Below are 25,317 nucleotides of genomic sequence, written 5' to 3'. Positions count from 1 at the left end.
ATTTGAAAATTTTTAAAAAAATATTACAAATAGACTTGTAAAATATGATGTAGAGAAACCAGTAGAGACATGGAAACTGAAAACATGAGTATACAAATAAGCAGTTTCATTACAAATTAAGGATTAAAAATAGAGAGGTTGTTGTCTAGAGAGACAGTCATTGTTTTGCATTGATCTTCTAACCTGCAGTGTTAGTGAGGTAGACCAGTATGCACTGCCAGGGGTGGTTTAGATGGATAAACACCTAGAGAGCAGGGACCGTGTGGCTAAGGATTTGTGTCCGCAGACAGAAGTGTGCTTAATGGACTTTTGATGCACTGTTGTTTGCTCACTTGTAGGGCACGCTTGCAGAGAGGATTCGTGCAGGTGGGGCTGGAGTTCCTGCATTTTACACCAGCACAGGGTATGGGACCCTGGTGCAAGAAGGGGGGTCACCGATCAAATACAACAAAGATGGCAGCATTGCCATTGCCAGTAAGCCGAGGGAGGTAAGACGCACAGGATTCCAGATGGGCTCATTGGGTAAATAAGTATAAAATCATACCTGGGTGAGAATAAAACACTGTCATTCTTTCAGTAACATACATATGCTAGGTACAATTTCTACCTAAAACTGAACATCTGCTAGGAAAGAAACTAATCCATAGAAATGAGAGTCAAGATTAGTTTTATGGTAGGTTTTAAGAAATTTAGGAGTGTGTATAACTGCTGATTATGTGGAAAATAAAATACAGCTACTTTATTTAATATGACAATATGTATGGTATTAAACCCTTCAGGTTCAGGGCCCTTCTGGATATGATTGAAGAAGGGGAAAAAAGCCAAAGAAATCACAAATTTGTCTATAATCTTAAAAAGCAGAGAATGCTTTTAAATATATAATATGAGTAGAATAAATACCAAGTTTATATTATCTTCTTTATTCTTCATTTTGTACACTGGACACACTTGAGCCTTAGACTGAATAACTTAGTTTTATTTAAAGTGTTGGATAGGATGGAGTATCTTTATACTAGGTAACTTTACTCACACATTAGAAAAGAATAGAACTCTAGATACAGGTATTTGAGATATTCAGGAGCCAGTTTTTAAAATGACACAGGCCAGTATTTCATTGCTATATTTTTGGTATCTTTCCCTTCTCCCTGCCCACATGGCTCATGAGAGTTAACAAAAGTCATGGACTGCTGAACTTATCTCTGGAAAAGTGAGAACTTAGTATATCAAGGGGTCTTGTCACCTTTCTTCATACAGGGATGTTAGCTGTGCCCTTGGGGTTTTGAGGGAAGATAAAGGTCATTGCTGTCATCCCCCTGCTGTTGGGTGTGTGTCTCCAGCAGCATCCTTCATCTGGAGCTGTGCCGTTTGCTTAGGGTTACCTATGTTGACTCAAACCTTTTGTTAACGTTTTTCATACTCCATCTTGTTTCTTACCTAATTAGATTTAAAAAGTTTTTGCAAAGAAAAAGACAGGAACCTAATTATTAAGATGGATCCTAGTTAAAATAGATCAATAGCCAGCAAAATCTGGTGAAAGCTTTGAGAGCTTGCTAGAAGTTACATCATTAACTCACCCTGGGAAAACACAGGATAGACTAAAATCTGTCCTGAATGCCTGGGTTCATTTCAGCCTGGAGTCAGGTGTAGGCATCTAGCAGTTTTGTAATTTTGTCTGAATCCTGAGGAATACAACAGATAATCTCTAGAAATGATTCTTGTTAGCCAGCTTTATTTTCCTTGATTATGGTGGGAGGAGGAAATGAGTGAATTCCTTGGATTAGTGATAGTTATTTGAGGTCCTTTTGTTTGCCAAGCACTAGTCTTGCCTGGGGAATCCTGTGGATGGAGGAGCCTGGTGGGCTGTTGTTCATAGGGTCACACGGTGTCGGACATGACTGAAGCGACTTGGCATGCATGCATGCATTGGAGAAGGAAATGGCAACCCACTCCAGTATTCTTGCCTGGAGAATCCCAGGGATGGAGGAGCCTGGCAAGCTGCCGTCTATGGGGTCGCACAGAGTCAGACACGACTGAAGCGACTTAGCAGCAGCAGCAGTAGCAGTCCAAATGTGGTGGGAAAAGGGGTCCTCTGGACCAAGTTCCCCTTAGTGGGGGAACTGACAAGGAATGAAGAGACAGATGCATAATGTAACAAATCAAGTAGGGCAAAGGCAGAGAGGGTGCTGAGTGGCCAGGGAGGTGTGTTCCAGGCTGGGTCAGGGGAACCTCTCTGAGAGGTGATATTTGGTAGAGACCTGAATAAGATAGGAGAATGAGCCAGGTGAAGATTGTAGGCTGTGCTCTAGTTAGAAGGAAGAGGAAGGACATGGTCCTTGGCAGGCTTGCTGAGTGTGCAACAGCAGGGCAGTGAGGCTGGAACAGAGTGAATGAGGCAGAGAGTGGTAGGACTGGAGATTGAAGAGAGGCAGGAGCCAGTCACATGAGTTGGACTTCACTGAGTGTGGTGAGGGGTTGAGAGTATTGAATAGAAGTGGGAGAGTGATGGGATCTGAGCTACATTTTGGAAAGATCACTGTGGCTTTTGGGAGTGAGTTTTTTGTCGGAGACCCAGAAGCAGAAGCAGCGAGAGAGATGGGGGTTGTTGTATTAATACTAATCCAGTTGGAAGTAGAAGACTGTTTAGATTGAGGTGGTGACGGTGGAATTTGTGAGAAGTGGTTGCAATTGGGAAATAAACTGACAGTAGAGCCAACACGATTTACTGAGTAAGAAAAGACACAAATCAAGCATGCTGCTTATTGAGATGGGCCAAGTGTGAGAGTTGACGAGGAGCTCTTTCTCAACTTGGCGTGTTTAAGAGATTCATTGGCCTCCAAGAGGAGCTACTCAGTAGGCTTTAGGTCAGCTCAGGGAGGGTTGAGAGCTGGGATAGGAACTTTGGAGGCCTCAGCAAGTGAAATTCGCTCAGTCATGTCAGACTCTTTGCAACCCCATGGACTATACAGTCCATGGAATTCTCCAAGCCAGAATACTTGAGTGGGTAATCTTTCCCTTCTCCAGGGGATCTTCCCAACGCAGGGGTCAAACCCAGGTCTCCCGCATTGCAGGCGGATTCTTTACCTACTGAACCACCAGGGAAGCCCAAGAATATTGGAATGGGTAGCCTATCCCTTCTCCAGCAGATCTTCCCAACCCAGAAATTATCAGCATGTGGTGTTTAAAACCATGGGACTTGAGTGACGAGGGCTGGAGTGCAGAGAACACCTCTTTTGCATTTAAGGGTTTAGAAGAGGCCTGGCATTTAAAGATTGAAAAGAGGAAAAGAAGCAGCGAATAAAATGGGAGTGTCCAGTGAGTAAAGAGGAAATCCAAGGGAGGCTGGTGATTTGGAAGATGGAAACTTTTACAAAGCAAGGAGTGATCAACTGTGTCAGAGAGTGAAGGAGTTGAGTAATAGGACTGGAAGTTAACTTTTGCAGTTGAAAATGTGGAGGTCATTGGTGACCTTAAAGGGTGATTTTTTTGGAATGGAGGATTTTTCTGGAATGGTGAAAATTTGAACGGAGTGGATTCAAGAAAGGATGGAAAGATGAGGATGTGGAGTGACTCGAGTGAGTATAATAGCTAGTTTGACAAAACCAATCCCGTCCCTGTTTTTAACTTTTGAAATAGCTGACACTTAGCAACTGCTGATGTGTAGCCCCTCCAGGAAGCTATATAACTGGAACAGACAAAAATGCCAGTGGTGTTTCTTTGCCCCGAGTTGGCATATATGTAGATGTGTTTTCTAGGTCTGCATGGGAAAGACTCAACTATCATCACTGGTGATGACTGAAATTCATCAGACTTAAAGAACTAAGGCAGGAGGAGAAGGGGACAACAGAGGATGATGTGGTTGGATGGCATCACTGACTCGACGGACATGAGTTTGTGCAAACTCCGGGAGTTGGTGATGGACAGGGAAGCTTGGTGTGCGGCAGTCCATGGGGTCACAAAGACTTGGACACGACTGAGTGACAGAACTGAAAAAACTATTGATGTGTATCTTACAAATGTCCTTCATATAATTTATCTAAGTTCATGTTAATATGATTCTCATTCATCTGTGATTACCTAAGTTCATTAATTTTTTCTGACATAAAGTGGCATAATATCTTTAAGGAAACTGTTCTGTAAGAAATGATTACTGTTTTAATGTAAATCAAAACTACAATGAAGGCTCACCTCACACTGGTCAGAGTGGCTATCATCAAAGTTTACAAATAATAAGTGCTGGAGAGACTGGAGAAAAGGGAACCTATACTGATGGTGGGAATATAAATTGGTGCAGCCAGAGTGGAACAGAGTCCTGCTCCTGGGCATATATGGAAAAGACAAAAACCCTAGTTCAAAGAGATACATGCACCCCAGTGTTTTATGACGGTATTATTTACAGTAGCCAAGAAAAAGAAGCAACCTAAATGTCCATCAACAGGTGAATGGTTAAAGATGTAGTACATATATACAATGGAATATTACTTAGCCATAAAAATAAATTGATTCCATTTGCAGTAACATGGATGGGCCTAGAGATTATCATACTAAATGAAGTCAGTCAAAGACAAAATATCATATGATATCACATATGTGGAATCTAGAAGATTGATACAAGTGAACTTATTTACACAACAGAAATAGACTCACTGACATAGGAAACAAGCTTACAGTTACCAATGGGTAAAGTGGGCGAGAGGGATAAATTAGGTGTTTGGGATTAACATCTACACACTATTATATAAAAATAAACAACAAGAACCTACTCTGTAACACAGGGAGTTTTATTCAGTATCTTGTAGTAACCTATAATGGAAAAAGAATCTGAAAAAGAATATATATATATATGTATATGTGTCAGTGTGCTGTGCTTAGTTGCTCAGTCGTGTCTGACTCTCTGCGATCCCATGGACTGTAGCCCGCCAGGCTCCTCTGTCTGTGGGGATTCTCCAGGCAAGAATACTGGAGTGGGTTGCCATGTCCTCCTCCAGGGGATCTTCGCAACTGAGGGACTGAACCCAGATTTCTCGAATTGCAGGTGGATTCTTTACCATCTGAGCCACCAGGGAAGCCCAAGAATACTGGAGTGGGTAGCCTATCCCTTCTCCAGGGGAACTTCCCAGCCCAGGAATACGTTGCAGGCAGATTCTTTACCATCTGAGCTACCCAGGAATCCCATATGTGTGCAAATATGGGATGCACACATTGCTTTGCTATACACTTTGCTATACACCTGAAACTAATGCAATATTGTAAATTAACTATAATTTAAAAAAAAAGAGTTTCTTATTTTAAACCATAGTTTTAAGAAAAGTATGTGTACCCGCACTGTCTCTCAAAGCTTTCTATAAAATGCATGCAGTTTTTTCCACTAGGAGGCGCAGTAGGAATGAGAATGGACTTCAGCCTTCAAACGGCTTCCATCCCGTGTGGTGATGGAGTGGTGATGTTGTTTCCTGTTTGTTTGAACTCCCAGAGCTAAGTCCCCATGAAGCAAAAGGGAACAAAATGCCACAGCATAGTTTTGCTTTATGCTTTTTCTCCCCATCTCTTCCATTTGGAGTAGAATTAAAAGTCAATAAACATACAAAAATCAATAGCCTTCCATTAGACCAGTAGTGACAGAAAAGAAGGTGTAATAGAATAAAATAGAATAGTCACTGTGGCCATCAGAAACCGTGAAGCACCTGTGAGTAAACCTACAAAGTATATACAGAGCTTTTTTGGGGGGAATTATAAAACTATTGATGGAGGTAAAAGAAGACTTTAAAAAATGTAGGCCTGTATTATGCGCACAGGTGGGATATGGCATATCAGTTCTCTCCAGATTAGTGTATAAATTCTAGGAATCCCGATTAAAATCTCAGCAGATGATTATGAATTAATTAGGATAGAGGAATGGATTTTATAACTATTTTAGGTAGGAAAATAATACACTGCCTGTTTCATGCAACTATATAGTTTTTTCCTAGAGTGGAGGGAAACTGGAAGTGTTAGTCTCTCAGCTGGGTAGGACTCTTTGTGACCCCATGGACTGTAGCCCGCTGGCTCTTCTGTCTGTGGATTTCTCCAGGTGAGAATACTGGAATGGGTTGCTATGCCATCCTCCATGGGATCTTTTCGACCCAGGAACAGAACCCAGGTCTCCCACATTGCAGGTGGGTTTCCTGCTGCCTGAGCCGCCAGGGAGGCCATAGAGTGGTGGGAAGGAGGGGCCTTTTTCATGTCAGTACGTAACTTATTCACAGAGGTAATAAAGTGAGTGCTAACACATGCAGTCTATGCCACAAGCATGTAGAATTGTCAGGTCCTCACAGTTACCAAGCTCTCCTTCCACTGGGCCTTTGCATGTGCTGCTCCCTTAGTTTCCTCTTCACCACTTTGAGTGAACCCTGGTCCAGGGGTCCCCAGCCTCCTGGATCTAATTCCTGATGATCTGAGGTGGAGCTTCTGTAATGATAGTAGAAATAAAGTGCACAATAAATAAAATGCACTTGAATCGCCCCCAAACTACCCTCCACACCTATCTATGAAAAAATTATCTTGCACGAAATCTGGTCCCTGGTGCCAAAAAAGATTGGGGACTGCTGGCCAACACTACTCATCCTTTAAGTCTCAGTTTAGATCTTCTCCTTCTTGCCCTAACTAGGCTTGTATCCCTTTTATCTGTCTCTGTCAGAGCAGATGGGTCTTCCCAGGTGGCTCAGCAGCAAAGAACCCGCCTGCCTCTGGGTTGGGAAGTTAATAGTTTAGTAATACACTTAAGAAAATAAGTAAGTTACACTTAGGCAAATAAATAACTAGCAGGGCTTCTCAGGTGGCACAGTGGTAAAGAATCTGCCTACCAATGCAGGAGAGAGAAGAGACCCAGGCTTCAGCTCTGGGTGGAGAATATCTTTAGGAGTAGGAAATGGCAACCTGCTCCAATATTCTTACCTGGAAACTTCCATGGACAGAGGAGCCTGGTGGGTTACCGTATATGGGGTCTGAAAGAGTCAGACACGACTGAGCAACTGAGCACACATATACACACACATCAGAGCACGTATCACAACCAATCAAGCCCTGTGCAGATCCTGACGATGCCCTTTGTCTCTTGCAGGTGAGGGAGTTTAAAGGTCAGCATTTTATCTTGGAGGAAGCAATCACAGGGGATTTTGCTTTGGTGAAAGCCTGGAAGGCAGACCGAGCCGGAAACGTGATTTTCAGGTAATACGATGGTTTTAAAAAATGTTCAACGTGATGCCTTTTAGCAACTTTATGTTTCCGAAATTATGATTACAAAAGAGATATCTTGATGTGTTTGGTATTTAAAAATTTATTTTAAAGATTGCTTAAAATCAGTCACTTGTGTGTGTGTGGAGGTGTGTGCAGAACCATTGCTGTGTGGCCATGATGGTTTGGTGCACTTGAGGACATCTGTTCTGACTAATTGGTGCCCATGGGGCACTGTTTGTTAACTATTTGAATCTATTCTAGTCTTGTATATAGTCACATATACTTTTGTCCTGTGTATTCTAGTGGCTAAGACTAATTACAGTGTTGTGACATACTTAGAAAAACTGACAAAAGCACACAATTATATTTAATTTTGACATCGGTATTTATATGCATTGTCTTAAAACACCTAAGTTAGTTTGATATTCTGGAAAAATATTGCTAATAAGCATTTAGGTCAGTTCTTTACCAGGCTTGTTGGTGTCTACTAGGAAGTGCTTATAAAGATGATGTTTGGAAAGTTGATTAACATTAATAATGCTTAGCTTTCATTTTCATTATCTGGATGGCCACAGATATTAAGCCACTTAATAGATTTCAACATCTTTTGACTACCTTAAGCATACTAAATACCAAGTTTCGGTATCTTGGATTTAGGTATTATGCAGTTGTTTTTTGAAAATTGTGCCACATTTGAATATACTTATAGAAATCCCTTGCATTTCTATACACTAACAATGAAAAAACAGAAAGAGAATTAAGGAAACAATACCATTAACCATGGCAACAAAAAGAATAAAATACTTAGGAGTATATCTACCTAAAGAAACAAAAGACCTATACATAGAAAATTATAAAACACTGATGAAAGAAATCAAAGAGGACACAAACAGATGGAGAAACATACGGTGCTCATGGATTGGAAGAATCTACATTGTCAAAATGGCTATTCTACCCAAAGCAATCTATAGATTCAATGCAATCCCTATTAAGCTACCAGCGGTATTTTTCACAGAACTAGAACAAATAATTTCTCAATTTGTATGGAAATACAAAAAACCTCGAATAGCCAAAGTAATCTTGAGAAAGAAGAATGGAACTGGAGGAATCAACCTGCCTGACTTCAGACTCTACTACAAAGCCACAGTCATCAAGACAGTATGGTACTGGCACAAAGACAGAAATATAGATCAATGGAACAGAATAGAAAGCCCAGAGATAAATCCAGGAACCTATGGACACCTTATCTTTGACAAAGGAGGCAAGGATATACAATGGAAAAAAGACAACCTCTTTAACAAGTGGTGCTGGGAAAACTGGTCAACCACTTGTAAAAGAATGAAACTAGAACTCTTTCTAACACCATACACAAAAATAAACTCAAAATGGGTTAAAGATCTAAATGTAAGACCAGAAACTATAAAACTCCTAGAGGAGAACATAGGCAAAACACTCTCCGACATAAATCACAGCAGGATCCTCTATGACCCACCTCCCAGAATATTGGAAATAAAAGCAAAAATAAACAAATGGGACCTAATGAAACTTCAAAGCTTCTGAACTACAAAGGAAACTATAAGCAAGGTGAAAAGACAGCCCTCAGATTGGGAGAAAATAATAGCAAACGAAGCAACAGACAAAGGATTAATCTCAAAAATATACAAGTAACTCCTGCAGCTCAATTCCAGAAAAATAAATGACCCAATCAAAAATGGGCCAAAGAACTAAACAGACATTTCTCCAAAGAAGACATACAGATGGCTAGCAAACACATGAAAAGATGCTCAACATCACTCATTATCATAAAAATGCAAATCAAAACCACGATGAGGTACCATTACACGCCAATCAGGATGGCTGCTATCCAAAAGTCTACAAGCAATAAATGCTGGAGAGGGTGTGGAGAAAAGGGAACCCTCTTACACTGTTGGTGGGAATGCAAACTAGTACAGCCACTATGGAAAACAGTGTGGAGATTTCTTAAAAAACTGGAAATAGAACTGCCATATGACCCAGCAATACCACTTCTGGGCATACACACTGAGGAATCCAGATCTGAAAGAGACACGTGCACCCCAATGTTCACTGCAGCACTGTTTATAATAGCCAGGACATGGAAGCAACCTAGATGCCCATCAGCAGATGAATGGATAAGGAAGCTGTGGTATATATTTCCAGTTTTTAAAGGAATCTCCACACTGTTCTCCATAGTGGCTGTACTAGTTTGCATTCCCACCAACAGTGTAAGAGGGTTCCCTTTTCTCCACACCCTCTCCAGCATTTATTGCTTGTAGACTTGGATAGCAGCCATCCTGATTGGCGTGTAATGGTACCTCATCGTGGTTTTGATTTGCATTTTTATGATAATGAGTGATGTTGAGCATCTTTTCATGTGTTTGCTAGCCATCTGTATGTCTTCTTTGGAGAAATGTCTGTTTAGTTCTTTGGCCCATTTTTGATTGGGTCATTTATTTTTCTGGAATTGAGCTGCAGGAGTTGCTTGTATATTTTTGAGATTAATCCTTTGTCTGTTGCTTCGTTTGCTATTATTTTCTCCCAATCTGAGGGCTGTCTTTTCACCTTGCTTATAGTTTCCTTTGTAGTTCAGAAGCTTTGAAGTTTCATTAGGTCCCATTTGTTTATTTTTGCTTTTATTTCCAATATTCTGGGAGGTGGATCATAGAGGAAGCTGTGGTACATATACACCATGGAATATTACTCAGCCATTAAAAAGAATTCATTTGAATCAGTTCTAATGAGATGGATGAAACTGGAGCCCATTATACAGAGTGAAGTAAGCCAGAAAGATAAAGAACATTACAGCATACTAACACATATATATGGAATTTAGAAAGATGGTAACGATAACCCTATATGCAAAACAGAAAAAGAGACACAGAAGTACAGAACAGACTTTTGAACTCTGTGGGAGAAGGTGAGGGTGGGATGTTTCAAAAGAACAGCATGTATATTATCTATGGTGAAACAGATCACCAGCCCAGGTGGGATGCATGAGACAAGTGCTCGGGCCTGGTGCACTGGGAGGACCCAGAGGAGTCGGGTGGAGAGGGAGGTGGGAGGGGGTATCAGGATGGGGAATACGTGTAACTCTATGGCTGATTCATGTCAATGTATGACAAAACCCACTGAAATGTTGTGAAGTAATTAGCCTCCAACTAATAAAAAAAATTAAAAAAAAAAAAAAAAAACCAAACTGGAAATAGAACTGCCACATGACCCAGCAATCCCACTTCTGGGCATACACACCGAGGAAACTAGATCTGAAAGAGACACGGCCACCCCAGTTTTCATCGCAGCACTGTTTATAATAGCCAGGACGTGGAAGCAACCTAGATGCCCATCAGCAGATGAATGGATAAGGAAGCTGTGGTACATATACACCATGGAATATTACTCAGCCATTACAAAGAATTCATTTGAATCAGTTCTAATGCGATGGATGAAACTGGAGCCCATTATACAGAATGAAGTAAGCCAGAAAGATAAAGAACATTATAGCACACTAACACATATATGTGGAATTTAGAAAGATGGTAATGATAACCCTATATGCAAAACAGAAAAAGAGACACAGATGTACAGAACAGACTTTTGGACTCTGTGGGAGAAGGCTAGGGTGGGATGTTTCAGAAGAACAGCATCGAAACATGTATTTTATCTAGGGTGAAACATATCACCAGCCCAGGTTTGGATGCATGAGTCAAGTGCTCGGGCCTGGTGCACTGGGAAGACCCAGAGGGATTGGGTAGAGAGGGAGGTGGGAGGGGGGATCGGGATGGGGAATACATGTAAATCCATGGCTGGTTCATGTCAATGTATGACAAGATCCACTGTGATATTGTAAAGTGATTAGCCTCCAACTAATAAAAGTAAATAAAAAAAAAAAATAAAGGACCAAGGTAGGGTTGAAAAAAAATAAAAGAATGGATAAGCAACACAGTCTTACTACAGAGCACAAAGAAGTGTATATAATATCCTATGAGAAACCATAATGAAAAATAATATAAAAAGAACCTATCTATATATATCTGTATAACTGAATCACTTTACTATATAGCAGTAATTAATGCAACACTGTACATCAACTGTACTTCAATCATAAATATAGTACAAAAAAGAAAAAGCTTTCAAAATGTTTGGTTTTGAAGACTTCGCCTGTTAGGTTACCAAAATAGTTTTCTTTCTTATAATATGGTCCATTTCCTGCTTTATGTTAGTGATTTTCAAAAAATCTTTACCAAATGCAGCTTTGGTATGATCACAATTAAATTATCAGTGATCACTCTCACATTACTGTTTCATTTCTGAAGATCTTATATGACATTGACTTCCCTGGTGGCTCAGATGGTAAAGAATCTGCCTGCAATGCCTGAGACCAGAGTTCAGTCCTTGGAATGGGAGGATTCCCTAGAGAAGGGAATGTATAATCACTTCAGTAGTCTTGTCTGGAGAATCCCATGGACAGAGAAGCCTGGCAGGCTACAGCTCACAAAGAGTGGACACAACTGAGTGACTTAACACTCTATATGACATTAAATATACTGTATTTGATTTTCTGAGCTTAGCCAATTTTTTTGGTTTTTTTGTTTAATTTTGTTTTTTTGATGGGGCCACGGCACTTAAAATCTTAGTTCCTTGACCAGGCATCAAACCTGTGCCTCCTTCAGTAGAAGTGCAGAGTCTTAACCACTGGACTGCCAGGGAAGTCCCCAAATTTAGTCAGTTTTTGGTATTATAACTAATTTCAGCAATTACAGAGGACATTGTGTGTGCTATCTATCTTTATTTGACACCTTGGTATAATGTTTTTGAAGCTTATTTTTTTTGAAAATTAATAAAATTATGTAGTAGCAAATGGAAATGAATTACTTAAAATATTTCCATGAGTTTATGCTGAGCTTTATGCCTGTTGTCTAAAGACAGCACAAGGGCTATTCCGAGCACAGACTTTATGCCTGTGGTTTCTGCTCAGTAGCCATTGAACTGTGATGTGAAATGAGAGTGCTTGTCGCCAGTGGTCAGGTGGCCTAGATTCTTAAGATCCTGACTCCTAGGCTGACCTTCATGTTTAGTGGAACAACTGGTACAGAGGCCTGTCTAGGCCATTGTTAGAGTGGGCGGGCCCTGCATGCCTGCACCTCAGGCCTCCACTCTGTCCTTGGAGCTTTTGATGCTAGATGTTTGATGGAATCCAACACAGTAGCTTGTGAAAGTACATAGAGATATTTCTCTCTCAAGGACACACCTAATTCTTGAATCCAAGTGAAAGAAACATTACTAGCACAAAGGACTGGTAAGACACAGCTGTGAATTATTTCTCTTTACCAAAGAATTTTTCCTTTCAATTTACACTCTCAGAAACAAGAACACATTTCAAGTTTTTTTTCCCCCCCATTTATTTTTATTAGCTGGAGGCTAATTACTTTACAATATTGTAGTGGTTTTTGCCATACATTGACATGAATCAGCCATGGACTTACATGTGTTCCCCATCTCAGTCCCCCCCGCCACCTCCCTCTCCACCCGACTCCTCTGGGTCTTCCCAGTGCACCAGGCCCGAGCACTTGTCTCATACATCCAACCTGGGCTGGTGATCTGTTTTATTATTAGAGTAAGCATATGAATTTAGGAACTTGGGAATGCAGAACCATCAGCAAAATTGGCCTCCTCTTTTTATACCTCAGGGTCTGATGTGGGGGTTGTAGTTTCAAAAATTTCATTAGAAGTTGGTTCTCCAGAATGATCTTTATAAGTGACTCACAAATTACCCATGAATGTTTCAGTTAATTTCAGCAATAGATTTCTCTTTAATAATGAGTATAATTACTATACCTTCTCAGATAAAGCACTTGCTACTTTTCTTAATATCTAACAAGAGCAAGTTCAGTGAAATATTTAACTATAGAAACAAAGTGGTATTTCAGTTAAAAGATTTAGAGAAATTAGACTCATTAATATTCATTTTATTTTTCTGTATATAATTATATGCTGAAAATGAAAAACAGTTCTTTCTCTTAACCCCATAAATATTATATGATTGCATTAAGTGGCCATTGCATTGTTTTTATTTACAAAATAGCTATAGAACTTATAGAAAATATGATATACTCTTTTAAAAAGATTCACAGAGTCTTAGATTACAGAAATTCTTTTACTCTGTAATTAAAACTGAGAGAGACACTTCTTATTTTTGGCCTTCTTTCCACACTTCCTTATTCCCTCACCCCTAATGTAGGAAAAGTGCAAGGAATTTCAACTTGCCGATGTGCAAAGCTGCAGAAACCACAGTGGTGGAGGTAAGAGAAGAGGTTATTTCTGATTTCCTAATATTACTTTTTTAATGTTGATGTTATGTGTTTAAGAAAAAGTACTACAGTTCATTTGTTTTCATGAAGAAGGACAGTCACCATTTTTTTCATTTTGGATGTTGAAGGCTTCTATTTAAATATATGATAGTTGAAACTTTGCTGGAATTTGAGCTCTTTGGTTAGCTAGGATCTCACCAGAATGCTCACTTTGGGAACCAAGCTATGAGGCTGACCAGCTCATAAAAGTTCTTTGGTACTTGAGCAAAGTGGACCTTCTTGGGTAAAATCTCAGGGATGAATTTTTCTAAACAGAATCCTAAGGAAAATAATAAGTTGTATCAGGAGAAGTTCTTTATTTCACTGTGACAGAGTGGTGATGCTTTGAGAAGGAAGGAGGGTAGTACAACTCATTGCTTTGATGTGGTTCTTTTTGGGACAGTTGAATTAATGCACTAACTGACTCTCCTTTAAACATCTCAGGGTTTGTTCAGAAGAGACTTGAATAATTCTAGAACGTGCATAGGGTTAAAGCTCTGGGATAGAAATAGGTGCTTATAACAAAACCCTGCCATTTTATGTGTATATATTGGAACCTGAAAGGAGACTTCAAAATGATTCATATAGACTTTGGGGATCACTTTGGAACCAGATTTTCACGGGATTTGAGATATATTTCCCCATGGGAGGGCTTTATAGGATCCCATCTTGGGATCTGGAAATGAGAATGTATGTTCTTGATTTTTCTTGTGATGGTACCATTGTACTGGACATCTTTTCATTCCTTCAAGCACTTGACCAAGATGATATTTCATGGAGGCAGTGCGGCTGTATTTTTTAAACAATCAAATGTTAGAATTCTCTTTCTCTGTTGGAAAGTACAGTGTATTATTATTATTTTACTAGATAGCCATAGTTTGGCTTCTTTTTTTCCCCTCTTACGGAAGAATGGTTAATTGACAGTGTTTGAAGTGTACTACTTTTAAAGTGCTGGGAAATGTGGTACTTTCAACATTGGCAGGATGGTTTCTTTTGCAATGGCTTCAGTATATTTTCTGCATTTAAAATGGATAATGTGATTTAATCTCTGCAGTTTTTTAAAATCAAATCATCTTAATGACCTCTCCATTACACATACCTGTAATAGTACTGGAAAAAGCCTATAACACAGCTTAAACTAATTGATAGTTTAACTCTGTTGATTGTATGAACTTCTGTAAAACTGCCACAAATGAGTATTATTTCTCTGAGTACTATGGGGGCAATATGCATGATCCTATGTGATGTTCTTTCCTTTTTTCCCTTTTATAATCTAGTTCTTTTCAGCCAGTCTTATCTCTTCTGAAAGCAGGAATGAAACTCTAGTAGGCTGAGAATTAGTGAAGATATTTGAACAGATGTTCGCTGTTGGCATAAGGGAAAGGAAAATAAAATCCTTTAATTGAGCCTGCAAATATGATAAAGGCTGCCCTCCCATGTACAAGAGCAGACGTCTCTTATTCACAGCACTCTGTCCTGTTAGACGCAAACTCACGTTGGGAACCCCTTCTACATAGTGCTGCTGACTGCCACTGCTAATTGATTATCCTGCTATCCCAGTATGCTAGCCAGTACCCACATGCGACTTTTAAATTTAAACACTTGTTGTTGTTCAGTGACTAAGTTGTGTCCAACTCTTTGCAACCCTATGTATTGCAGCATGCCAGGCTCCTCTGTCCTCACTGTCCCACATTTGCTCAAACTCATGGCCACTGAGTTGGTGATGCCGTCCAACCTTCTCATCCTCTGTTACCCGCTTCTCTTCCTGCCCTCAGTCTTTCCCAGCATCAGGGTCTTTCCCAGTGATTCAGCTCTTTGTATCAGGTGGCCAAATAATTGGATATTCAACTTTAACATTAGTCCTTTCAAAAAATATTCTGGGTTGATTTCCTTTGGGATTGACTGGTTTGTTTTCCTTGCAGTCCAAGGGACTCTCAAGAGTCTTCTCCAACACCTCAGTTCAAAAGCATTAATTCTTCAACACTCAGCTTTCTTTATGGTCCAGCTCTCACATTCATACATGACTAATGGAAAAATGATAGTTTTGACTATATGAACCTTTGTCAGCAAAGTGATGTCTCTGCTTTTGAATATTCTGTCTAAGTTTGTCATAACTTTTCTTCCAAGGAGCAAATGCCTATTTTAATTTGATGGCTACAGTCACTGTCCGCAGTGATTTTTGGAGCCCAAGAAAATGAAACCTGTCACTATTTTCCCCATCTATTTGCCATGAAGTGATGGGACTGGATGCCATGATCTTAGTTCTTTGAATGTTGAGTTTTAAGCCAACTTTTTCACTCTCCTGTTTCACCCTCATCAAGAGGCTCTTTAGTTCCTTTACGCTTTCTGCCATTAGTGTGGTATCTGCATATCTGAGGTTGTTGATATTTCTCCCGGTAACCTTGATTCCAGCTTGTGCTTCATCCAGTCCAGCATTTTGCATGATGTACTTTGCATACAAGTTAAATAAGCAGGGTGACAGTACACAGTCTTGATGTACTTCTTTCCCAGTTTTGAACCAGTCCATTCATTGTTCCATGTCCGGTCCTGACTGTTGCTTCTTGATCCACATACATGTTTCTCAGGAGACAGGTACAGTGGTCTGGTGTTCCCATGTCATGAAGAATTTTCCAGTTTCTTGTGATCCACACAGTCAAAGGTTTTAGCATAGTCAATGAAGCCGAAGTAGATGTTTTTTTCTGGAATTCCTTGCTTTCTCTATGATCCAATGGATGTTGGCAATTTGAACTCTTGATTCTTCTGCCTTTTCTCAATCCAGCTTGTACATCTGGAAACTCTCGGTTCATGTCCTGCTAAAGCCTAGCTTGAAGGATTTTGAGCATTATCTTGCTAGCATGAGAAATGAGCAGAACTGAACATTCTTTGACATTGCCTTTCCTTGGGATCCAGTCCTGTGGCCACTGTTGAGTTTTCCATATTTGCTGGCATATTAAGTGCCGTGCTGTCACTGCATCATCTTTTAGGATTTGAAATAGCTCAGCTGGAATTCCATCATCTCCACTAGCTTTGTTCATACTAATGCTTCCTAAGGCTCACTTGACTTCACACTCCAGGATGTCTGGCTCTAGATGAGGGACCACACAATCATGGTTATCTGGGTAATTAAGATGTTTTTTGTGTGGTTTTTCTGTGTGTTCTTGCCACTGCTTCTTAATCTCTTCTACTTTGTTACATCCTTGCTGTTTCTGTCCTTTATTTAAATTTAAAAATTTAAATTAATCTAAATAAAGTAAGAGTTCAGTTTCTCTTCATTGGTTCCATATGCTAGTGACTACTGTGTTGATCAACATAGATAGAAAACATGATCATCCCTGGAGAAAGTTTGATTAGACAGAGGCTAATTAGAAGGATCAAGATAAAATCTAATTTGTAATTCTAGTTTAGGAATGTAAGCAAAACGGCAATTTAGACAATTTAGATAATAAATTATGGTAAGGTTGCCCCCTCTGCCTGCTCTTAGTAGAAGAGGTCCACATGGCTTTAGGTTAAATTGGAAGAACTGAGCTCTTGGAAGTGTAAAATATTTGAAATTGGGGTTGATGAGTAGACTGGGTGTTTTCTGATAATGAAGAATCTATCTAGAATTTGTATTATTCTTAGTTCAGTGAGTACCCTGGACCTCCAGCTCTTCTTCTGTGCTGTGTTCTGTGTGCTCTGTGACCTGCATTGGTCATCAGGACTCTGTAATTCTTTTCCTATAGCCCTATCCTGCTTTCTTGTGTAGTGGTCTTGGTAAGATGGATGATTGTGAGCTGGTTTAACAGGGAGTCCTTAGAGATCATAAATTACCTGCCTATTTAGTATTAACAGTAATAATAACTACTATTAATCAAGTATTTATTATGTATTACTCACTTCTGTATTTTAATGGATGTTTAAAAATTGTTCACAATAGTCTTATGAGAGAGGAATCATTACTATCCTTATTTTATAGATGAGGGCTAGAAAGCACAGAGAAGTGAGGTTGTGTACCTATGTCGCACAGCGAGGTCAAGCTAAGATAGACCCATACGAAACATGATTCTCAGGTGCCTGCGCTTTTCCACAATTTTATGAAATACTCTCAAATCATCATCAATGGGTGATATTTCAAAATCTTGAAAGATATTGAATTTTCTGAAAGTAGTCAATTTCAATGCTGTTAGAATCAAGCAGATAGGGAGTTTAGGGCCAGTATATTCCTCTATCTCCAGTCTTCTTTGCCAGTTATTCTAGTGAAGGTCTTTTGCCTCTTGTACCATCTGCCTCCAAGAGGGCTTTGAGAAAAGCATCATCCTGGGTGGGATCTGTAGCCCTGTGAATTGATTCAACCCTCCTGTTAGACTCTGTTCATTCTGTTATGTAGCCTCTCTGAGCTGTGCAGCTTTTCACAAACTTCCCTGAATGTGGTGATTGAATGTCTATTCTAGTCCAGCAGGAACTTAAAGCAGTGGGCGCTTTGACAACAACTACACCCTACATTTCAAACAAAGACTTTTTTTTTAGACCTCTTAGCTCATCTCCTTTCTCTTATAGATCAGGCCAGGGGGAACTTTTCAGTAGCAGGATCTGGGGTGGAGCCTGCCTCCTTGCAGCTTCACCCCACTCCTGGGTCTACATCTTTTCAGTCTTTCTCCCTGGGTACCCAGTATAACTTGAGTTTTAAAAGGAGTCAGTTGGGGGGAGGTAGTACTATAAATATCTAAAATATTAGTGATGATTCCTTAAGAGTGTAGTTGCTCAGTCGTGTCCAACTCTTTGTAGCCCCATGGACTGTAGCCTGCTAGGCTCCTTTGTCTGTGGGCTTCTCCAGGCAAGAATACTGGAGTGGTTTGCCATTCCCTTCTCCAGGGGATCTTCCTGACCCAAGGATTGAACCCAGGTCTCCTGTAGTGCAGGCAGGTTTCTTTACCATACAGGGAAGCCCTGATGATTCCCTCAGGTACCTTAAAATCTTTGGGGATTTTTTTTTTTTTTTCCTGTGCTGTGCAGCATGTGGGATCTTGGTTCCCCAACCAGAAATTGAATTCTCTGCTCCCTGCACTGGGACCTCAGAGTCCTAGCCACTGGGCTACCATGGGAGTCCCTCTTTTTGAACTTAGAAACAAAATGGCAAAAGAACATGCAAGCCATCTCTTTCTTTTATTGCTTTATAATTTTTCCTCTAATTGACAAGATGTAAAACTCAGCGATCAATGCAGAGAAATAGAGGAAAACAATAGAATGGGAAAGACTAGAGATCTCTTCAAGAAAATTATAGATACCAAGGGAACATTTTATGCAAAAATGGGCTCAATAAAGGACAGAAATAGTAGGGACCTAACAGAAGCAGAAGATATTAAGAAGAGGTGGCAAGAATACACAGAAGAACTGTACAAAAAAGATATTCACGACCCAGATAATCACAATGGTGTGATCACTCACCTAGAGCCATACATCCTGGAATGTGAAGTCAAGTGGGCCTTCGGAAGCATCACTATGTACAAAGCTAGTGGAGGTGATGGAATTCCAGTTCACCTATTTCAGATCCTAAAAGATGTTGCTGTGAAAGTGCTGCACTCAATATGCCAGCAAATTTGGAAAACTCACCAGTGGGCACAGGACTGGAAAAGGTCAGTTTTCGTTCCAATTCCAGAGAAGGGCAATGTCAAAGAATGCTCAAACTACTGCACAATTGCACTCATCTCACATGCTAGTAAAGTAATGCTTAGAATTCTCCAAGCCAGGCTTCAGCAATACATGAACTGTGAATTTCCAGATGTTCAGGAGAGTTCCAGAAAAACATCTATTTCTGCTTTATTAACTATGCCAAAGCCTTTGACTATGTGGATCACAATAGACTGTGGAAAATTCTGAAGGAGATGGGAATACTAGACCACCTAACCTGCCTCTTGAGAAATCTGTATGCAGGTCAGGAAGCAACAGTTAAAACTGGACATGAAACAACAGACTGGTTCCAAATAGGAAAAGGAGTACGTCAAGGCTGTATGTTGTCACCCTGCTTATTTAACTTATATGCAGAGTACATCATGAGAAACTCTGGGCTGGAGGAAGCACAAGCAGGAATCAAGATTACCAGGAGAAATATCAATAACATCAGATATGCAGATGACACCACCCTTATGGCAGAAAGTGAAGAAGAACTAAAGAGCCTCTTAATGAAAGTCAAAGAGGAGAGTGAAAAAGTTGGCTTCAAGCTCAACATTCAGAAAACAAAGATCATGGCATCCAGTCCCATCACTTCGTGGCAAATAGATGGGGAAACAGTGCAAACAGTGACTGACTCTTTTTCTGGGCTCCAAAATCACTGCAGATAGTGATTGCAGCCATGAAATTAAAAGACACTTAACTCTTTGGAAGGATAGTCATGACCAACCTAGACAGCATATTAAAAAGCAGAGACATTACTTTGCCAACAAAGATCCATCTAGTCAAGGCTATGGTTTTTCCAGTGGTCATGTATGGATGTGAGAGTTGAACTATAAAGAAAGCTGAGCATAGAAGAATTGATGCTTTTGAACTGTGGTGTTGGGGAAGACTCTTGAGAGTCCCTTGGACTGCAAGGAGATCCAACCAGTCCATCCTAAAGGAGGTCAGTCCTGGGCGTTCACTGGAAGGACTGATGCTGAAGCTTAAACTCCAATACTTTGGTCACCTGATGTGAAGAGCTGACTCATTTGAAAAGACCCTGATGCTGGGAAAGATTGAGGGCAGGAGGAGAAGGGGACAACAGAGGATGAGATGGTTCGATGGCATCACCGACTCAATGGACATGGGTTTGGGTCGACTCCGGGAGTTGGTGATGGACAGGGAGGCCTGGCCTGCTGCAGTTCATGGGGTCACAAAGAATCTGACACGACTGAGCGACTGAAATGAATTGAACTGAAATCCAGTATATTTATCTTGAAGAAAATATCAGGATGACCCTTGGAATGAATTATTTCTGGTTTCTCTAAAAGTGACACATTCCTCCTTTATGGAAATGTTTTACCTTTCAGACGTGTTCTAAACAAACATGAGTTGTGGAAAACCAAAGAGGTGATCAGTATGTCTTTTTCCCTTTAATAAAATTGATAGGAATATCGCATTGCATCTCTTAAAACCTGCAGCCAGTTGTGTGTTTGCCCACAAAGTTGGCTGTCTCTTCTCCCTCTTAAGGAACCTGTGGGTAGTTGCTTGGGAAAAATAGTACAAGTGGGTGTACATATTGGCACACATGCCATAAACACATTTCTCTTTTTAGGCCAGGCAGTGTTATTTATGGACCTTCTCTTTGAGTGGGTGAAATCTTCCCTGATAAACTTCACAAGTTTAAGTGCAAAACCAGCCAGGGAACAACTCTTGGTGCTGTGTTCCATGTGTATCATTAGCAGCAGTTTTCTGGAACTCATTTGGCTTCTCAGGGATCTGTTAACTCTCAACTTTCCATGTGCCCCTTGGCCAGTCTCTGGGGTGCATATCCAATCAGTCTGGGTTTCTCTGGGAATTGTCTCTACATTTAAAAAAAAAGCAGCTTATAGTAGAGAACCCAGGAGGAGGGGCGGGAGTGCTTCACTCAGGAGACTGTAGATCCTTTGTCTCCTGCAAGCAGCCTGGCATGTCTGTGCTGTCAGGAAAGGTCATCTGACTCAGCCACCGAACGCTGTTAAGACTGCCTGTGACCAAAATAATCTGGCTGGTTTCGTCAAGCGTGTGCCCTGGGTGGTGGTAGAAGAGGGCAAGGTTTACACAAAGCCTCTTAAGCTGTTTTAGCTAATTTCAGCTTTTATTTAAGACAAGTATATTTGTTATCATGACTTCAATAAAGTTATTTTTATTACATTTATATTATGGTATATTTATGTATTTACTTGTGAAAGAATTATGTCTATTACATGATATTTGATGCATACTGGTATTATATACACGTAATCTGTGCAGGTTAGAAGGCATAATAATAAATCAAATACCTGCAAACCCACCTAAGGTAGGAATTAGAGGATTGCTTCTTCTCATTGTCATCTGCCTGCCTTTCCTGCAGAGAGAGCCACTGTCAGGAATATTGTGATTATCAGTCCCTTTAAAAAACGTCAAAGTCATAAGGTGTTGACATATGGAAAATCATTTTCCAAAGTGATATCCTAAGACTTTTTGTTTAGAAGAGCCATGCTCTGGGGACTGTGACTTCTGTGTTCTGTGCTAGCACTTGGCACATGCCATGACTCCTGAGGTGGTTAATTAAAGGAAAATATTAGGGGTTCATCTGCCATCTGGGCATGAAGACGTGTTGTTTCTGATTAGTGGATGAGGGAAAGGGCAGGTTGCAGTGTAAAGGTATTACAAATTTTTGTTTTTAATGTTTATTATGAAGGATAATGGACATACACAACAGTAAATGGAAGAGTGTGTAATGAACCCATCTGAGTTCATCCTGCAGTTCCAATATCTGCCCACCTTTGATCACTGCTGCCCCATCTCCATCCCCACCTCCTTCCTTCTCCTCTTGTAATATTTTTTAAATGGTCTTTATTCATGTATTTGTGTTTTGGCTGCAGAGGGTCTCTGTGGCTGTGCTCGGGCTTTCTCTAGCTGTGGCAGGTGGGGCTCCTCCGCGCTGCAGTGTCGGCTTCTCACCGCAGCAGCTTCTCTTTTTACAGAGCACAGGCTCCAGGCGGGTGGGCTTCAGGAATCGTGGTGCGTGGGCTCCAGAGTGTGGCTCCCTGGCTCTAGAGAACAGGCTGAGTAGTTGCGGCACGCGGGCTTAGTTGCTCCTCTGCACGTGGGATCTTCCTGGATCAGGGATTGAACCCACGTCTCCTGCTTTGGCAGGTGGATTTGTTTTACCACTGAGACACCAGGGAAGCCCCCTCTTGAAGTATTTTGAAATAAGCACCAGATATTATATCCTTCACCAGCTTACATGATGATGCTCAAGATAGACAAGAGGTACAATAAATAAGTAAAATATATAGTATATTGCTAAGTCACTTCAGTCGTGTCCAACTCTGTGAAACCCCATAGACGTCAGCCCACCAGGCTCTCCCGTCCCTGGGACTCTCCAGGCAAGAACACTGGAGTGGGTTGCCATTTCCTTCTCCAGTGCATGAAAGTGAAAAGTGAAAGTGAAGTCGCTGAGTCGTCTCCGACTCTTAGTGACTCCATGGACCGCAGCCTACCAGGCTCCTCCATCCATGGGATTTTCCAGGCAAGAATACTGGAGTAGGGTGCCATTGCCTTCTCTGATAGTATATTAGATATTGATAAATATTAAAGAAGTGGAACAAAGCATGAAAAGGGACACGAGCTGTGAAGAGAAGAAAGTTAAATTTTGTTTCTGTCTGCACTGTGAGACTTTTGGGTTCTTAGTTCCCTGACCAGGGATTGAACCTGGGCTCTCAGCAGTGAGAATGCAGAATCACTGGACCACCAGGAATTCCAAAAGTGAAATCTGGATGGGTTGGTCTATAACAAAGATGCAGTATAATGCCACTGAGATGATGTTTGAGCAGAGACCTCAGGGAAGTGAGGAAGATAGCTCTGCAGTACCCGGTGGGGGAGTAAGCTGGGTGGCGGAAGAAGGAGCCGGTGGAGTATTCCTGGTGGACTTGAAGAGTTGAAATGCCGTACTCCCCTTTCTCCAGTGTGAAGTGGTGGGCCAGGGAGTCTTATGTGAGGGTAGCCAGCTTAAGAGTAATGGCAGTATCTTCTTCCTAAGTATTTCTATACTTAGTTCATCTTGTAATCATTCCTGGGATGATGAGACCTAAATCTGACTTTAAAACTCTGAGGTGAATGAAGAATGTGATTTTTATATTGGAACCTCCTGGCTTTTGTGACTTTCTGACCCTGTTTGGAGAACTCTGTTGATACCACCTTATGCACTATCTTCATAGAGGAAATCATACTGGTGGTTAGTTCACTTTATAGTAGAAGGTGGGAACACAGTGGGTTTGTTTTAACTGTTTGACTTGCACTTCAGTGGATCTTGTGAGCATTTAATCTCCACCACGCAGACCAATTAGCGTATCAACTTTTTAGAGACTGGTCATCTTCCATCCTGCTTTAGAAAAAATGAAACTGCCCAAGAGATAAACATAATTCCTTTCCTCTTAGATTGCTTTTATTTTTAATCTTTAGATTGCTGATGCCTTTTGATATTATAGAGAAACTCATAATTTTTCCAAGAAACAGTAAAAAGGGGAAAAAAATTAGGTACAAACAGGAAAAAATGAAAGGTTCTATCCACCCCTGCTCATGCCTATGTGGGATTTATGCCCACACACAAATCTCTGATTGACATGTGGAGATGTGATGTTTATGAAAACTTGGCTGAAATGTCAAATGTGACATTCACTGTGTGAAGCATAATGGAGTAAATGCCTTTCACTGCACTTTAGTATTTACCTGGTAATGCTTCCTACTTCTCTTCGTTAGGCAGAAGATGAGGACAGCAAGGACCTGTTTAATCCCAGTCCTCTTTACTTCATTCACATAGGCCAGTTGAGATGAGCATACAACACAAGTTCTTTAAACACACAGGTGGGGTAGGAAAGCTATTTGATGCAAAATATAAAGAAGGAACACCCTCTTCCCACCAGTCTACCAAGAACCCTGGGATCCCTCAATCCTAAGGCATAATACAGTCACTTTCTCAAGTGTTAACTTTGGGAGTGGATGTGGTAAGCTATGGATATCATTTTAAATGATTGATTTTTAAGCCTGCTAAATTATCTGATATCCTTAATTTACATGTTTTTCTCTTATTACAGTTTTTCACTTAAAGATTTTGTTCATGCTTTTGGATTTCATTTTTTTTAAGTTGTTTGCTATGCCTCTCTGAAAGAGATAGCTATAAATTCTTCATGCTACAAATTTAGCCAGATATACATTGCTTTGACAGATGATATTATCCTTACACAACTAAATGAACTGGTTGATTCTACTTATTTTGAAGTATTGAAGTGTCTAGAGACATTTCCTCGACTTTTCATAAAATGCAAAAAATTGGAAATATTTGAATACTAATGAAGATGTATTTAGTGAAGACACATTGTAGTTGAATATTTTGACAAAATAACCTTCTAAGTAATAGAATCACTATTATATTATTATTTGTTATTTCTGCCAAGGAAGCAGTAAATATAAAAAATATGAATTTGGTGAGTGCCCAAATTAACTTTACTGCAATTTTTTTTTTGCATACTCTTAAAGAGTACTAAATATAATCCTTCACTTAATGACCATTTACATCCAGAGTAGTGGGATAGAAGTATGGTTTATTGATGGTAAAAATATATTAAATCAAGTGCTAATCCTGACATTTTATTTCTTGTTGCTTGGTAACAATGAAGCAACTCTGTAAGAGTTCCTTTATCTCAGCTACAATGGACTTCATTGCATTGTGGGGTAGAAATACCAATTACAGCAAGTCATTTGTATGCCATTATCCTTACAAAATTTTGGTGCTATTTTTTTTATTGTTAGTGCAGAGATCCTAAAAGAAAGTCATTTTAATAATACATCCCTCCTTTTTTGATGGATTGGTAGATTTTATTCTAGCTATTTTGGGCTTTTTGGCTTTGTATCTATGTGTAATTTTTGAGGCTTCACAAATTTGTGTTTTATCTGTCTACACTGTATAAATGTAGGCTTTTCAATTTCATTGTAAATATGTATGCTCTGAGTGATTCTTAATTAGTTCTTAGTGAACATCTTTTATACTTGGCCACTTAAGAGACGAGAAAAGAATACCTGTGTGGAA

General features: G+C 40.1%; 1 protein-coding gene across 2 annotated transcripts in view; it reads left to right on the top strand.

Moving 5' to 3' along the window:
* Positions 1 to 25,317, top strand: part of OXCT1 (3-oxoacid CoA-transferase 1) — a 161,231-nt gene that overhangs the window by 28,822 nt on the left and 107,092 nt on the right. For both annotated transcript variants that reach the window (XR_010658981.1, XM_065905191.1), the window contains exons 5-7: positions 339 to 488; positions 7,097 to 7,203; positions 13,469 to 13,529. Coding sequence is in view for 1 of the 2 variants with exons in the window: in XM_065905191.1 (XP_065761263.1) it covers positions 339 to 488; positions 7,097 to 7,203; positions 13,469 to 13,529 (318 nt within the window). In the remaining variant the exon portion in view is untranslated. The remainder of the gene's footprint in view (positions 1 to 338; positions 489 to 7,096; positions 7,204 to 13,468; positions 13,530 to 25,317) is intronic.

The sequence above is a fragment of the Muntiacus reevesi genome, chromosome 14 (genome assembly GCF_963930625.1).
Source record: "Muntiacus reevesi chromosome 14, mMunRee1.1, whole genome shotgun sequence".
Taxonomy (NCBI): Eukaryota; Metazoa; Chordata; class Mammalia; order Artiodactyla; family Cervidae; genus Muntiacus; species Muntiacus reevesi.
The sequence above is the reverse complement of the archived record's forward strand: the minus strand, read 5'-3'. Positions and strand labels throughout refer to the sequence as shown.